The 14698-nt window shown below is 21.1% G+C and overlaps 1 protein-coding gene across 1 annotated transcript in view; it reads left to right on the top strand.

Moving 5' to 3' along the window:
• The window catches only part of LOC117178034 (histone H4 transcription factor), a 38954-nt gene that overhangs the window by 16010 nt on the left and 8246 nt on the right, over positions 1-14698 (top strand). The window contains exon 4 of the mRNA XM_033369234.1: positions 5732-6047. Coding sequence (XP_033225125.1) covers positions 5732-6047 — 316 coding nt within the window. The remainder of the gene's footprint in view (positions 1-5731; positions 6048-14698) is intronic.

Raw genomic sequence — 14698 nt, forward strand, 5'->3', positions numbered from 1 at the left:
TTTAGCATGAAACTTTAACTATTTACTTGTAAGTTTTTTTTTGAATTTAACAATTTGGTTAAAATTACAATTTTAAAATAAAGTTTACAATTTGAAAATTAAAATTTTGGAAAAGAATCATTGCTGAATATTTATAAATATGTGACTAATAATTTAAAATCGGTAATACTGAATCAAATAATAAAAATTAAACGAAAAAAGTAAACTTTGAATGTTAGACTTTAATTGTTCTATTTAGAAAATGTTAAGTTTTAAGTAAATTTTCTGAATTTTGATATATAAATAAATATTGTGCATCTATTATTCCTTAAAAAATATAGATTTTTGCAGATCTCGAGGAAAAAATTTGGAAGCTTTTTAAGAATTGTAAATTTTAAGAGAATATTTAACAAGATTTTTAACATTTTGGATAAATTTTGGTTGAAAATTTATCTTTCTTGATTAAAAATTAACTTTTTGTTGAAAATTTAACTTTCTTTTAAAAATTAGTCTTCTTGGCATGAAACTTTAACTATTTATTTATCAGTTTTTTTTTTAAAATTTAATTATGTAGTAAAAATTTCAATTTTAAAAGATTTTAAAAATAATATATTCATAATTAAAGGCTTTTATTAAATTTGAAATATTGTTTCTGTTTACAATTTCAAAATTAAAAAATTGCTTAATACTTATAAATATTTGACTGCTCATTTAAAAGCAGTAAATTATAAATCAAATATTCAAAACTAAATCTTAGAAATAGACTTTTAACTTTAGAATTTTAATTATTATATTTAAAGAATTTTAACTTTAAAGTAAATTTGCTAAATTTTGATTTATAAATAAATATTTTACATCTATTATTCCTGAAAAAATATCCATTTTTGCAGATCTCGAGCAAAAATTTTGGAAGCTTTTTAAGAATTGTCAATTTTAAGAGAATATTTAAAAAGATTTCCAACGTTTTCAAAAAGAAATTTTGTTTGAAAATTTAACTTTCTCGGTTAAAAATGAACTTTTTTGTTGAAAATTCGACAGTCTTTTAAAAATTCGTCTTCTTAGCATGAAACTTTACTATTTATTATTAAGTTTTTTTTTTTAATTTAAATATTTGGTTAAAATTTCAATTTTAAAATAATTTCAAAATAATTTGTTCATAGTTAAAAGCTTTTAATAAATTCCAAATATTGTTTCAGTTTACAATTTAAAAATTAAACATTTGAAATTTTTTTTATTGAGAACAAGAAAAATTGCTCAATGTTTATAAATATTTGACCTAATTTAAAATCAGGAATTATAAATCAAATAATCAGAACTATACCAAAAAAGTAAACTTTTAACGTTAGAATTTTAATTGTTCTATTTAAACAATTTTAACTTTGAAGTAAATTTGCTGAATTTTGATGTATAAATAAATATTTTACATCTATTATTCCTGAAAAAATATCCATTTTTGCAGATCTCGAGCAAAAAGTTTGGAAGCTTTTTATGAATTTAAAATTTAAAGAGAGTATTTAAAAAGATTTCCAACGTTTTCAAAAATGACTATTTATTAAAAATTTTTTTGTAATGTAACAATTTGGTGAACATTTTAATTTAAAAATGATTTCAAAATAATATATTCATAATTAAAGGCTTTTATTAAATTTAAAATATTGTTTCAGTTTACAATTTGTAAAATTAAAAATTTTCAATAAAAAAAAAGAATAATTGCCTATTATTTATAAATATTTGACTCTTAATTTAAAATAATTATTAAACAAATAATTAAAACTAAACCAAAAAGTAAACTTTTAACGTCATAATTTTAATTTTCCTATTTAGAAAATTTTAAATTTAAAGTAAATTTGCTGAATTTTGATGTATAAATAAATATTAAGCACTAGAAAAATATAGATTTTTGCAGATCTTGAGCAAAAAATCTGGAAGCTTTTTAAGAATTGTAAAAATTAAAGAGAATATTTAAAAATATTTTCAACATTTTCAAAAATGACTTTTGAATAAATTTTTGCTGAAAATTTAACTGTCTTCGAAAAAGTCGTATATTTTTACTTGAAAATTTATTTATTTGGTTAAAGTTTAATCTTTTCTGTTTGAAAATTCGACATTTTGATTAAATTTTTTTATCTTTTGTAGTCGAAAATTCAACTGTTTTGTTAAAAATTCCTCTTTTTATAGAAAATTCGTTCTTATGTATTAAAAATTCATGTAGTGTAGTAGAAAAGTCATCTTTTTGGTTGAAAATGAGTCCTTTCTGATAAAAAATTCAACTATTTGGTTGTAAATACAGCTATTTGGTTAGAAATTTATCTTTATTCATTGAAAATGATATTTTTTGTTAAAAATTCAACTTTAAATAAAAATTTTTTTGGGTTTGAAAATTAAAATGATTAAAGTATAATCTTTTTAGTTTTATAGTTCATATTTTAGTTTTGAATTTTCAACTATTCTTTTATAATTTGTCTTTTCGGTTTGAAAATGCGTCTCTTTTGGTAGAAATTAAATATTTTTTGTTTAAAAATTAATCTTCATTGGTTAGGTCTATGGTGGTCTTATTTTGTTTAAAATTTGGTATTTTTTTGTAGAATTTAACTGTTTTTTTATTGATGATAAAAAAATTTGTTCTTTTGTTTAAAAAAGCAATTTTTTGAAGATTAATAATTTGAGCTGAAAACTTGTTTTTGTTTGTTGAAAATTAAATTTTATACTGAAAATTTAACTATTCCATTATTGATTAAAAATTTCGTTTTTAAAGGGAAAACCCAACTTGGGTAAAAGTTGAAACACTTTGTAAACAATTTTTTTTTTTAGAAAATTTGTTTGAAAATTGAACTATTTTGTTAAAAGATCTTTTTTTTTGTTTCTTTATTCTTAATTTTTTAACTAAAAATATAAACTGCATATTTTTAGATAAAAAATTATATTTTTCTGTAGAAAATTAATCTTCTGTGTTAAAATTCCCCCTTTTTGGTTAAAAATACAACTGTTTGGTTCAAAATTAACTTTTTTGTTGAAAATTAATATTTTTGGCCTGAAAGTACAATAATTTGGAAGAACTTCTTTTGCTTTCTTGACTGAAAAGTCCTTATTTGTTTAAAATTCGTCTTTTTGGTTGAGAATTCATCTTTCTATTTAGGAAATTTCAGTAATTGGTTAAAAATTTAACCATTTTGTTGAAAATTCAAGTATTTCTTTCAAAAGTTCAACAGTTTTGTTTAACATTCGCCTGTGTTTGAACCGAAAATGTTTCCTTTTGGATTAAAAATTTATCGTATTTCTTGAAAATTCAATTGCCTTCTAAAAAACTCAATTATATAATTGAAAATGTAACTTTTTAAAAATAAAGTTTGATATTTCATTGTTTGAAAATTTGTCTATTTAGTTGAAAAATCCATCTTTGTAGATTTAAAACTCAACTGTTTTGTTGACAATTAAAGTATATTGTGAAAAAGTGATCTTTCTGAGTCGAGAACTTATCTATTCTGTTGAAAATTAATTTTTTTGATTAAAAATTCATTTTGGGTAAAATTTGGACCACTTAAAAAAAATGTACATAATTCATTTCTGGTTAAAAAGTGAACTATTTTGTTAAAAACTATTTTTTTTAGTTTAAAATTAATTTTTTAAATTGAAAATGCATTAAATTTTTGTATGAAAATTATTTTTTTGTTTGTATATGAAAAATCGAAGGTTTTGGTAAAAAATTGATCTTCTGGTTTGAAATTTTCTCTTTTTGAAAATTAAATTTTTTATTGAAAAAATAACACTGAAAAGTCTATTTATTTCAAATTTGACTTTTTGGTTAGAAAATAAAACTTCTGGGTTGAAAATTAAACTACCAATTTGTTAAAAATTCATTTTTTTAAATGGAAAATTAATCTTTTTGAAATATCAACTGTTATAATTTTTATTAAGAATTCATATTGGAACTTTTTAGCTTGAAGATTCATCTTTGTAGATTAAAAATTCCAGTATTTAGTCAAAAATGGAAAAATTTGGTGAAAAATTTAATTATTTTATTGAAAATTTAAGTATTTGTTTAAAAAGGCATCTTCTTAGGTCAAGAGACTCATCTATTTTGTTGAAAATTTAAATATTTTGTTAAATTGATTTATATTGTTGAAAAGTTTTTTTTTGTTCGAGAATTCAACTGGTTTTGTCGAAAATTCATCTTTTTTGGTCGAAATAAATCAATTTGCAACTCTTAAGTTTCAATTTTAAATTGTTTGAATCTTTTTATGAGTAATAATAATAATAATAAATATAATTTATAAATATTAATGATCAGGGAAGTTGGGAAATTGTTCATGAAAAATCAGGGAAAAGTCAAAGAATTTTGAAAATGATTTTTTGCCGACAGCTTGACTATCTTTTTTATTTTTCAAAATTTCCAATTTTTTTTATCGCCAATTTCTCATTTACCCTTACCATTAATATTTATTATTATTATTTATAATTGGAATTAAAGAATTTTAAATTGAAATTTATAAAGTTTCGAATTTATTTCGACCTAAAAAGATTAATTTTTCAACAAAAAACTTCAGTTTTCCATAAAATAATTAAATTTTAAACATATTTTGTACATTTTTAACCAAGCACTGGAAATTTCAACCTAAAAAAATGAATCTTCAATCCAAAAAGTTCAATTTAAAAAAATTCAATCAAATTGTTGAATTTAAAAAAAAATGCAATTATAATTTCCCTTCTAAATATTGGTCATATAGAATCAGAAAAAGTCAGAGAATTTAAAAAAATTAAATTTTCCGGCACCCTGACTACCTTTTTTTTAAATTTCAAAATTCCCTACATTTTGCATGGTCAATTTCTCATTTACCCTGCCTGTTAATATTTATTATTATTTATAAACTGAATAAAAAATTTCAAATTAATATTCATAAAGTTTCAAATTTATTTATTTTAATCAAAAAAGGTGAATTTGTAACAAAACAGTTGAATTCGTAAACCAAAGAGATCAATTTTTAACCATATAGATTAATTTTTCAACCAAGTACTGAAATTTTCAATAACTTAATTTTTTACACAAATTTTACATTTTTAACCAAATACTGGAAATTTCAACCTACGAAAACGAATATTCAATCCGAAAAGTTCCATTTTTAATAAAAAGATGATTTCTTACCAAAAAAAATTCGATCAAATTGTTAAAATTGTTAAATAAATTAAAAATTTTGATTTCCCTTTTTAATATTGCTCATGTCAAATCAGAGAAAAGTCAGAGAATTTTGAAAATGAAATTTTTCGTGCTCCCGGACTACCTTTTTTTTCAATTTTCTTAATTTTTTAAATTATTATTTTTAAACTGAATCAAACAATTTCAAATTGAAATTTATAAAGTTTCAAATTTATATATTTCAACCAAAAAAGTTGAATTTTCAACAGAAAAGTTGAATTCTCGAATCAAAAAGTTACATGTTCAACAAAATGGTTGAATTTTTAACCTAAAAGGATGAATTTTGGAACCAAACACTGAAATTTTTAATAATTTAATTTTTTACACAAATTTTACATTTTTAACCAAATACTGGAAATTTACACCTACGAAAACGAATATTCAATCCGAAAAGTTCCATTTTTAGTAAAGAAATGAATTTTTAACAAAAAAATGTAACAGTTAATATTTCTACAAAAAAAAAATATATAAATTTTTAACCAAATTGTTTAACTTTCAACAAAATAATTAAATTTTAATTTTTAAATTTATTTTCCCGTCTGAATAATATTTTTTTCGCAGAACAGGGATTCCAGTGTTCTCATTGTAATAAATTTTATGCGACTGAAAAAATACTGAAAGATCATATGAGACAGCATATATTCACGCACAAGTGCAGCATGTGTGATATGAGCTGCGAATCAGTAGCAGCCCTTGCAAAACATATTCGTTACAGACATTTGAATGACAGGGCTTTTGCATGTCAATTGTGTAAACATGCTGCCAAAACTCAACAGGATCTCGATTATCATATGTCAGTTCACACCAAGGGACCAAATTTTTTTTGCACAGTCGATGGCTGCTTATATCAATGCAAAAACGCCTACATTTTAGATAGGTAAGTCCATTTTTTAATATATTATCTGATGCAATGCTTCGTACTCACCAGGGTGGCGACTTGACCGAGAAAAATACGGGAAGTGACCCAGAATTTGATTTAAAAATCGGAAATTTATTTCTGATCGCAGTAAAATTCAAGTTTTCATTATTTGTTTAATTTTTCTCAATTTAGAAAAGTTTTTTATAATTTTTCTAAATTAGTTTACGGATTTATTTACTTATTTACGGTTTACGGATCTTAGATTTTTTAAATTAGAAGCCCTACTTAAAAATTTTGCTATTCTTTATTTTCAAGATTCAAGAATTTTGAATTTTTTAATAAATTTTTGTTTTGATGTTTACATTTTAAGTTTCTTCTATTTAGAAGATTCATAATTGAGAACTTGAATTTTGATTTTCAAAATTATCCAAATTTAAGCATTTTTATTTATATTATTTTTAAATGGAATTGTACAATCCCGAGATAATTTATTAATTTTTGTATTTCCTAGCTTCTAATATCTATTTGAATTAAATTTTTTATTAAAATGAAAGTTAACTTAACAGAAAACCGATTGAAATTAAATTTAAATCTATAAAAAATCAAAAAATTCTATTTCTTTATTTAGTTACGTGTAAAAAATTACAAATAGAATTATTTTATTCAAAACTCTACGATTTCTACAAAGGGCCAGCATTCTAATTTTGTAATACTTTTAACATAGAAACCTTTATAAACGGAATAAAACTGTATTTTAGATAGAAAAAATTTATTTTAAGCAAAAAAATGTCTTCTAAGATAAAATATGGTTTTTTAACAAAATACTTGCATTTTCAAGAAAATAATTAAGTAACAGTTTATACAAGCAAATTAATTTTAAACCAAAAAAGGTTTTTCCATAAAAAAAAGAATTTTTAATTAAAGTGGTTTAACCAAATCTCTGAAATAAAATAGTCGAATACTCAAACTAAGAAGAATATTTTTTAACCAAAAAGTGAAATTTTCATTTAAAAAAAGAAATCTATTAAAACAGATAAATTTTTCAATTAAAAAGATCAACTTTCAACAAAACTGTTGAATTTTTTGTTCAAAAATATTCCAGCTGTCTTTTTAATATCAAAATATGAATTTAGTGACAAACAAAGAAACATCAATTTTTAACACAAAACCTACGCATACATTTTGAACAAACAGTTAATTTTCTACGACATAGTTAAATTTTCAACAAAACATTAGAATTTTCAAAAAAAACCGATGCATATTTAATTTAAAATGATATATATTTTACAAATTGTTGGATGTTTTTCCAGTAAAGATTTCAGTTCTCTTTTTAACACCAAAATATTAAATTGGAATAAAAAGTAAATTTTCTATGAAATTGTGAAATTTTCAACAAAAAAAAAACAGAATTTTCAACCAAAACGTGTGACTTTTCAAGCAAATTGTTGAATTTTCAACCAAATAGTTGCATTATTATCCAAGAAATATGTATTTCTGATAAATTTTAAAAAAGAGCTCGTAATTTCTACCGAACAGTTGAATTGTTTATTCATGAAAGATGAAATTACTTCTAAAACAGATGAAAAAAATGAAAAACTTAAAAAATATTTAAATTTTCACCCAAAAAAGATTCCACAGTACACTTTCCAACACCAAAATAAGAAGTGTAAACTTTAAATTAATTTTTATTGCTAAATAGTAGAGTTTTTAACAAAAGAGTAAGCAATTAAAAAAAAATAATAATTTTATACCATAAAGTACAAATTTTCAACGAAATACATAAACTCTCAATCCAAAAGTTGCATTTTCAATTACATTAGATTAATTTTCAACAATAAGAAAAACGAATTTTTAACAAAATAGTTCAATTTTAACAAAAAGTTGAATTTTCTCTCAAATTTTTACTTAAAGTTGTTACATTTTTAACCAAAAAGACGAATTTTTAAAGAAAAAGAATAATATACTACTAAAAACGTCGAATCTCAATAGAATTCAAGAATTTTCAACCAAGAAGTTGAATTTTGAAGAAATCAAGAATTTTTTCATTATTAAGAAAGCAGTTTAATTTTAAAACCTAGTGGTTTAATTTTTATGCCACAAGATGAATTTTTAAACAAAAAGATTAATTTACCGCACAAAAGAATAATTTTTAACAAAATTCAATAATTCTCAACCAAAATGTTCAATTTTCTACTAAAAAAGAAGGATTTTTAAACGAAAAAATTAATTTACTACAAAAAAAAAACCGAATTTTTAGACAAAAAGATTAATTATTTACCAAAAAATACGAATTTCAATATAATTCAAGAATTCTCTTCGAAAAAGTTGAATTTTAAACAAAAAATTTGAGTTTTTAAACAAAAGGAATAATTTACTACAAAAAATACGAATTTTTAATAAAATTTAGCAATTTTCAATCGAAAAGTTGAATTTTTAAGAAACAAAGTACATTTTTATTTTCAAGAAAAAAGTTTAACTTTAAAAGCTTGTTGTAAAATTTCGAACCAAAAAGATATATTTTTAATTAAAATATTAATTTTATACCGAAAAAACTAAGTTTTAACCGAATTCAAGGTTTTTTAACCAAAAAGTTGAATTTTCAACTAAAAAAATATGCATTTTTAAACAAAAAGATTATTTTTCTACCTGAAAACACGAATTTAATCAAAATCATGAATTCTTTACGAAAAGGTTGAATTTTAAACTACAAAAGACGACTTTTCAAACAAAAAGATTAATTTATTTTTAAAAAAAACGAGTTTTTAACCAAATTGTTCTAAATAAATAAATAAATTCAAGAATTCTCAACCAAAATGTTGAGTCTTTACTAACAAAAAATTCATTTTTAAATAAAAAGATTAATTTTCCACAGAAAACGATGATTTTAATAAAATTCAAGAATTCTCTATGAAAAAGTTAAATTCTAAACCAAATTGGTGAATTTTTAAACGGGAATAAAATTTAAGAAATTAATAAAATTATGAAATTATTAATAAAATTATAGAATTTTCAATTACAAAGTTGCATTTTTCAGAAAGAAAGTAAATTTGTTTACTTTTTAAAACAGAAGTTAAACTTAAAACATATTTTTTTTCTAGCGAAAAAGATAAATTTTTAAACAAAAAGATTGATTTACTATTATAAAAGACGAATTTTTAACCAAAAAGTTGAATTTTCAACTAAAAAAATATGCATCTTTGAATAAAAAGATTATGTTTCTACCGAAAAAGAGAAATTTCAATCAAATTCATGAATTATCTACGCAAAAGTTGAATTTTAAACTAAAAAAGTAGAATTTTTTAACAAAATTATTAATTTACTACAAAAGAAAATACGAATTTTTAACAAAAGTCAAGATTCTTAACCAAAAAGTTGAATTTTTACTAACAAAAAATGAATTTTTAAACAAAAAAATTAATTTTTTACAGAATTAGTCGAATTTCAATCAAATTGAAGAATTCTCTACGAAAAAGTTGAATGTTAAACTAAAAAAGAAGAATTTTTAAACAAAAAGATTAATTTACCACCAAAAAAACGGATTTCTAACGGAATTCAAGAATTCTCAAACAAAAAGTTGAATTTTTAACGAAAAAAGATTAAATTTTAAACAAAAGGATTAATTTCCTAACAAAAAAGACGAGTTTTTAATAAAATTTAAGAATTTTGAACCAAAAAGTTGAATTTTTAAGAAAGAAAGTAAATTTTGTTTGCTTCTTTGACAGCAGTTTAAGTTTAAAACCTAGTTGTTTTTCTAGCGAAAAAGATTAATTTTTAAACAAAAATATTGATTTGCTATGATAAAAAACGAATTTTTAACAAAAAAGTTGAATTTTTAATAAAGCAATTTTTTTACTTTTTAAGGCAGCAGTTTAATTTTAAAAGCTACTTGTTTTTCTAACGAAAAAGATGAATTAAAAAAAAGGATTGATTTACTACCTAAACAGAGGAAATTCATTCAAATTCACGAATTCTATTTAAAAAAGTTGAATTTTTTAACAAAATGATTAATTTACCACAGAAAAGACGAATTTCAATCAAATTCAAGAATTTTTAACCAAAAAGTTGAATTTTTTAGAAACAATGTAAGCTTTTATTTTTAAGACAGCAGTTTAACTTTAAAACATAGTTGTTAAATTTCTAACCAAAAAGATGCATTTTGAATCAAAAGAATTATTTTCTACCCAAAAAAACGATGTTGTAACAAAACTTAATAATTCTTAACCAAAAAGTTGAATTTTCAAATAAAAAAAGATGAATTTTTAAACAAAAAAATGAGTTTTATACTAAAAAAAGGAATTTCAATCAAATTCATGAATTCTCTACGCAAAAGTTGAATTTTAAACTAAAAAAGAAGAATTTTGAACAAAAACATTAATTTACTACCAAAAAAGACGAATTTTAAATAAAATTAAAGAATTCTCAACCAAAAAGTTGAATTTTTACTAACAAAAAATTAACTGTTTAACAAAAAGATTAATTTTTAACAGAAAAATACAAATGTCAATAAAATTTAAGAATTCTCTAAGAAAAAGTTTAATTTTCAACTAAAACAGATGATTTTTTGAACAAAATTAATTTACTACCAAAAAAGACGAATTTTTATTAAAATTCAGGAATTTTCAAACAAAAAGTTGAATTTTTTAGAAATATAGTAAACTCTTATTTTTAAGATAGCAGTTTAACTTTAAAACCTAATTGTAAAATTTCTAACCAAAAAAATGCATTTTGAATGAAAAGAATTATTTTCTACCGAAAAAAACGGAGTTTTAACAAAACTTAATAATTCTTAACCAAAAAGCTGAATTTTCAACTAAAAGATAGAAGAATTTTGAACAAAAAGATTAATTTACTACCAAAAAAGACGAATTTTAAATAAAATTTAAGAATTCTCAACCAAAAAGTTGAATTTTTACTAACAAAAAGTGAATTTTTAAACAAAAACATTTATTTTTTACAGGAAAATACGAATTTCAATATAATTCAAGAATTCTCTACGAAAAAGTTGAATTTTAAGCAAAAAAGGTGAATTTTTAAACAAAAGGAATAATGTACTACAAAGAATAAGAATTTTTAATAAAATTTAAGAAGAATTTTCAACCAGAAAGTTGAATTTTCAAGAAACAAAGTACATTTTTATTTTTAAGAAAAAATTTTAACTTTAAAAGCTTGTTGTTAAATTTCAAACCAAAAAGATGCATTTTTAATTAAAAGATTAATTTTATACCGAAAAAAATAAGTTTTAACTGAATTTAAGGTTTTTTAACCAAAAAGTTGAATTTTTAATTTAAAAAATATGCATTTTTAAACAAAATGATTAGTTTTCTACCTTAAAAGACTAATTTCAATCAAATTCATTAATTCTATACGAAAAAGTCGAATTTTAAACTAAGAAGGAAGAATTTTTAAACAAAAAGATTGATTTACTAAAACTAAACAGACTAATTTTAATGAAATACATGAATTCTACCCAAAAAAGTTGAATTTTAAACTAAAAAAGTATAATTTTTAAACCAAAAAACCTAGTTTTTTTCCTAACGAAAAAGATCAATTTTTAAAAAAAGCATTCATTTACTACCTAAACAGACGAATTTCAAATTCATGAACTCTATACAAAAAAGTTGAATTTTTTACTAAAAAAGAAGCATTTTTAAACAAAATAATTAATTTGCCACAGAAAAAGACGAATTTCAATAGAGTTCAAGAATTCTCTACGAAAAAGTTTAATTTTAATCAAAAAAGGTGCATTTTTAAACAAAAGGAATAATTTACTACAAAAAATACGAATTTTTATTGAAATTCAAGAATTTTCAACAAAAAAGTGAACTTTTTTAAGAAAGAAAGCAAATTTTTTTACTTTTCAAGACAGAAGTTTAACTTTAAATCCTAGTTGTTGTTTTTAACGAAAAAAATTTTTTGAACAAAAAGATTAATTTTCTACGGAAAAAGACGAATTTCAATAAAATTCAAGAATTCTCAACCAAAAAGTTGGATTTTTGACTAAAGTGGATCAAATTTAAAAAAAAAAATCACTACCAAAAAAGACAAATTGTTAATAAAATTCAAGAATTTTCAACCAAAAAATTGAATTTTTAAGAAAAAAAGTAAATTTTTTTTACGGTTCAAGACAGCAGTTTAACTTTAAAACCTAGTTGCTTTTCTAGCGAAAAAGATGAATTTTTAAACAAAAAGATTGATTTTTTATTGTAAAAAACGAATTTTTAATCAAGTTCAAGAACTTTGAACCAAAAAGATTAATTTTTAAAAAAGTAAATTTTTTTACTCTTTCAGACAGCAGTTTAATTTTAAAAGCTCCTTGTTTTTCTAACGAAAAAGATGAATTTTTGAACAAAAGGATTGATTTAATAGCTAAACAGGCGAATTTCAAATTCATGAACTCTAAAAAAAAAGTTGAATTTTTTACTAAAAAAAAAAAAGAATTTTTAAACAAAATGATTAATTTACCACAGAAAAAGACGAATTTCCATAAAACTTAAGAATTCTCTTCGAAAAAGTTGAATTTTAAACCAAAAATGTGAGTTTTTAAACAAATTGAATAATTTACTACAAAAAGACAAATTTTTAATAAAATTCAAGAATTTCCAACCAAAATACTTGGAATTTTTAAGAAAGAATGTAAATTTGTTTACTTTTAAAATCAGCAGTTTAATCTTAAAACCTGCTTTTTTTTTAACAAAAAAGATCAAATTCGTAATTTCGGAACAAAAAGTTAAATTTTTTACTAAAAAGGAAGAATTTTTAAACAAAATGATTAATTTGCCACAGAAACGGACGAATTTCAATATAAATCAGAAATTCTCTACGAAAAAGTTGAGTTTTAATCTAAAATGGTGAAATTTTTAAATAAAAGGAATAATTTACTTGAAAAAATACGAATTTTTGATAAAATTCAAGAATTTTTAACAAAAAAATGTTGAACTTTGAAGAAAGAAAGTCAATTTTTTTAATTTTTAAGACAGCAGTTTAATTTTATAAATCTAGTTGTTTTCCTAACGAAAAAGATGAATTTCAATCAAGTTCGTGAATTCTATACGAAAAAGTTGATTTTTAAACTAAAAAAAAAATAGTTTTTAAACAAAAAGATTAGTTTATTACAGAAAAAGACGAATTTCAATAAAATTCAAAAATTCACGACGAAAAAGTTGAGTTTTCAAATAAAATCAGAAATTTGTAACAAAAAGATTAATTTTCTACTAAAAACATTCATCATCTGGAAACGTACTAAAAATTTTACAATATGTACCTACTTTTGGGGAAAGAATTCTCTGAATTCCAAAAACCGGTAAATGACAGTAAATTTATTCCTTGGCCGGAAATTTTACGAATTTTCAGAAGACAAATTTGGCCAAGTTTGATTTCAACAGTTTTGTAAATAATTCAAGTATAAAAAACTGAACAATAATTGATTTGATAAAACAATTCTTAATCCGTTCAAAATACGAGAATTTCCAGATTGTAACTGTTTGAATTCGAAAGTCTTAATACGAATTCAGATTAATATAATATCATTTATTCCGATAATTTTATTTTTAAATAAAAATTTTAATGGTTCATCAATAGAAGATTTTTAATTCAAAGTTTTAGGTCTTCCTCTATATTATTTTTTATATTAAATTGAATAAATAAATTCATTAATATATTATTTTCATTAGTTTTCTTAGCCATTAAAAATCTCACTCTTGATTTAAGACGAGTAAATCGAACTCAAATATATGTAAAAGTAAACAATTTTAAACTGAATTGTTTTACTTAGAAAGCTTTGAATCTATAAACTTTCGAAGAGCTTTTCAACTTCTAACGTTACAATTTGAATCTTTCTGTTTAAAAAATGTTTAATTTGTAAATTAAATTGTTAAAATTTGAGTAATTTCAAGAGATATTTTATAGTTTTGAAAAGATTGAAAATTAATGAAAAACTTGAAATGTTTTTAAGTAATTGAAAATATTTTTATTTAGAACTTCTGAATACATTTTAAAATTAACCGAATTTTTCCTACAAGTTTTGGAAAATCCTGCAAATTGGAAAAAAATCCTTTAAATCTTCCAGGTTCTGTTTTGATCATTTTGGAAATCTTTTTAAATTGTCACAATTATTTTTCAAAATGAAAAATCATTTTCAATTTTCGAAAATATTTTTTTAAAGCCTTTCACAGTTCTTAAAAAATTTTTGGTTGAAATCTGCAAAAATCTGCGTTTTGTTTGAAATTTGGCACCAAAATTTCGGTACGAATAACCCAATTTTTTCGGGTCTCAAACTTCGTGTAAATGATTTGAAATAATTTCAAGTTCTAAATTTAATCTTGAAATTTTTTAAACTTCTAAATATCTCAAATTTTTGTACAATTAATAAGTGTTCCTATTGTTATTCATAAATTCAAATTTTAGGATTTTTTTTAATTTGTAGGATTTTCTAAATGTTGTAGGAAAAATTTAATTAATTTAAAAATTAATATGCATGCTTCGAAAAAATTTCAACAATGGTTTTAAATTTGGAAAAATATCAAACCACTTCTAGATTTCTCAATGTTTTGAAATAAATTTTTTCAGTTTTTGAAGGATGCTTAAGCTATTTAAAATGAAAATAATTTAACTTCTAATTTAAGAAATTGGTAATTAAGAAAAAAAATTAATTTTTTATTTTGTCTAGCTTA

This window comes from Belonocnema kinseyi, chromosome 8 (genome assembly GCF_010883055.1).
Source record: "Belonocnema kinseyi isolate 2016_QV_RU_SX_M_011 chromosome 8, B_treatae_v1, whole genome shotgun sequence".
NCBI lineage: Eukaryota > Metazoa > Arthropoda > Insecta > Hymenoptera > Cynipidae > Belonocnema > Belonocnema kinseyi.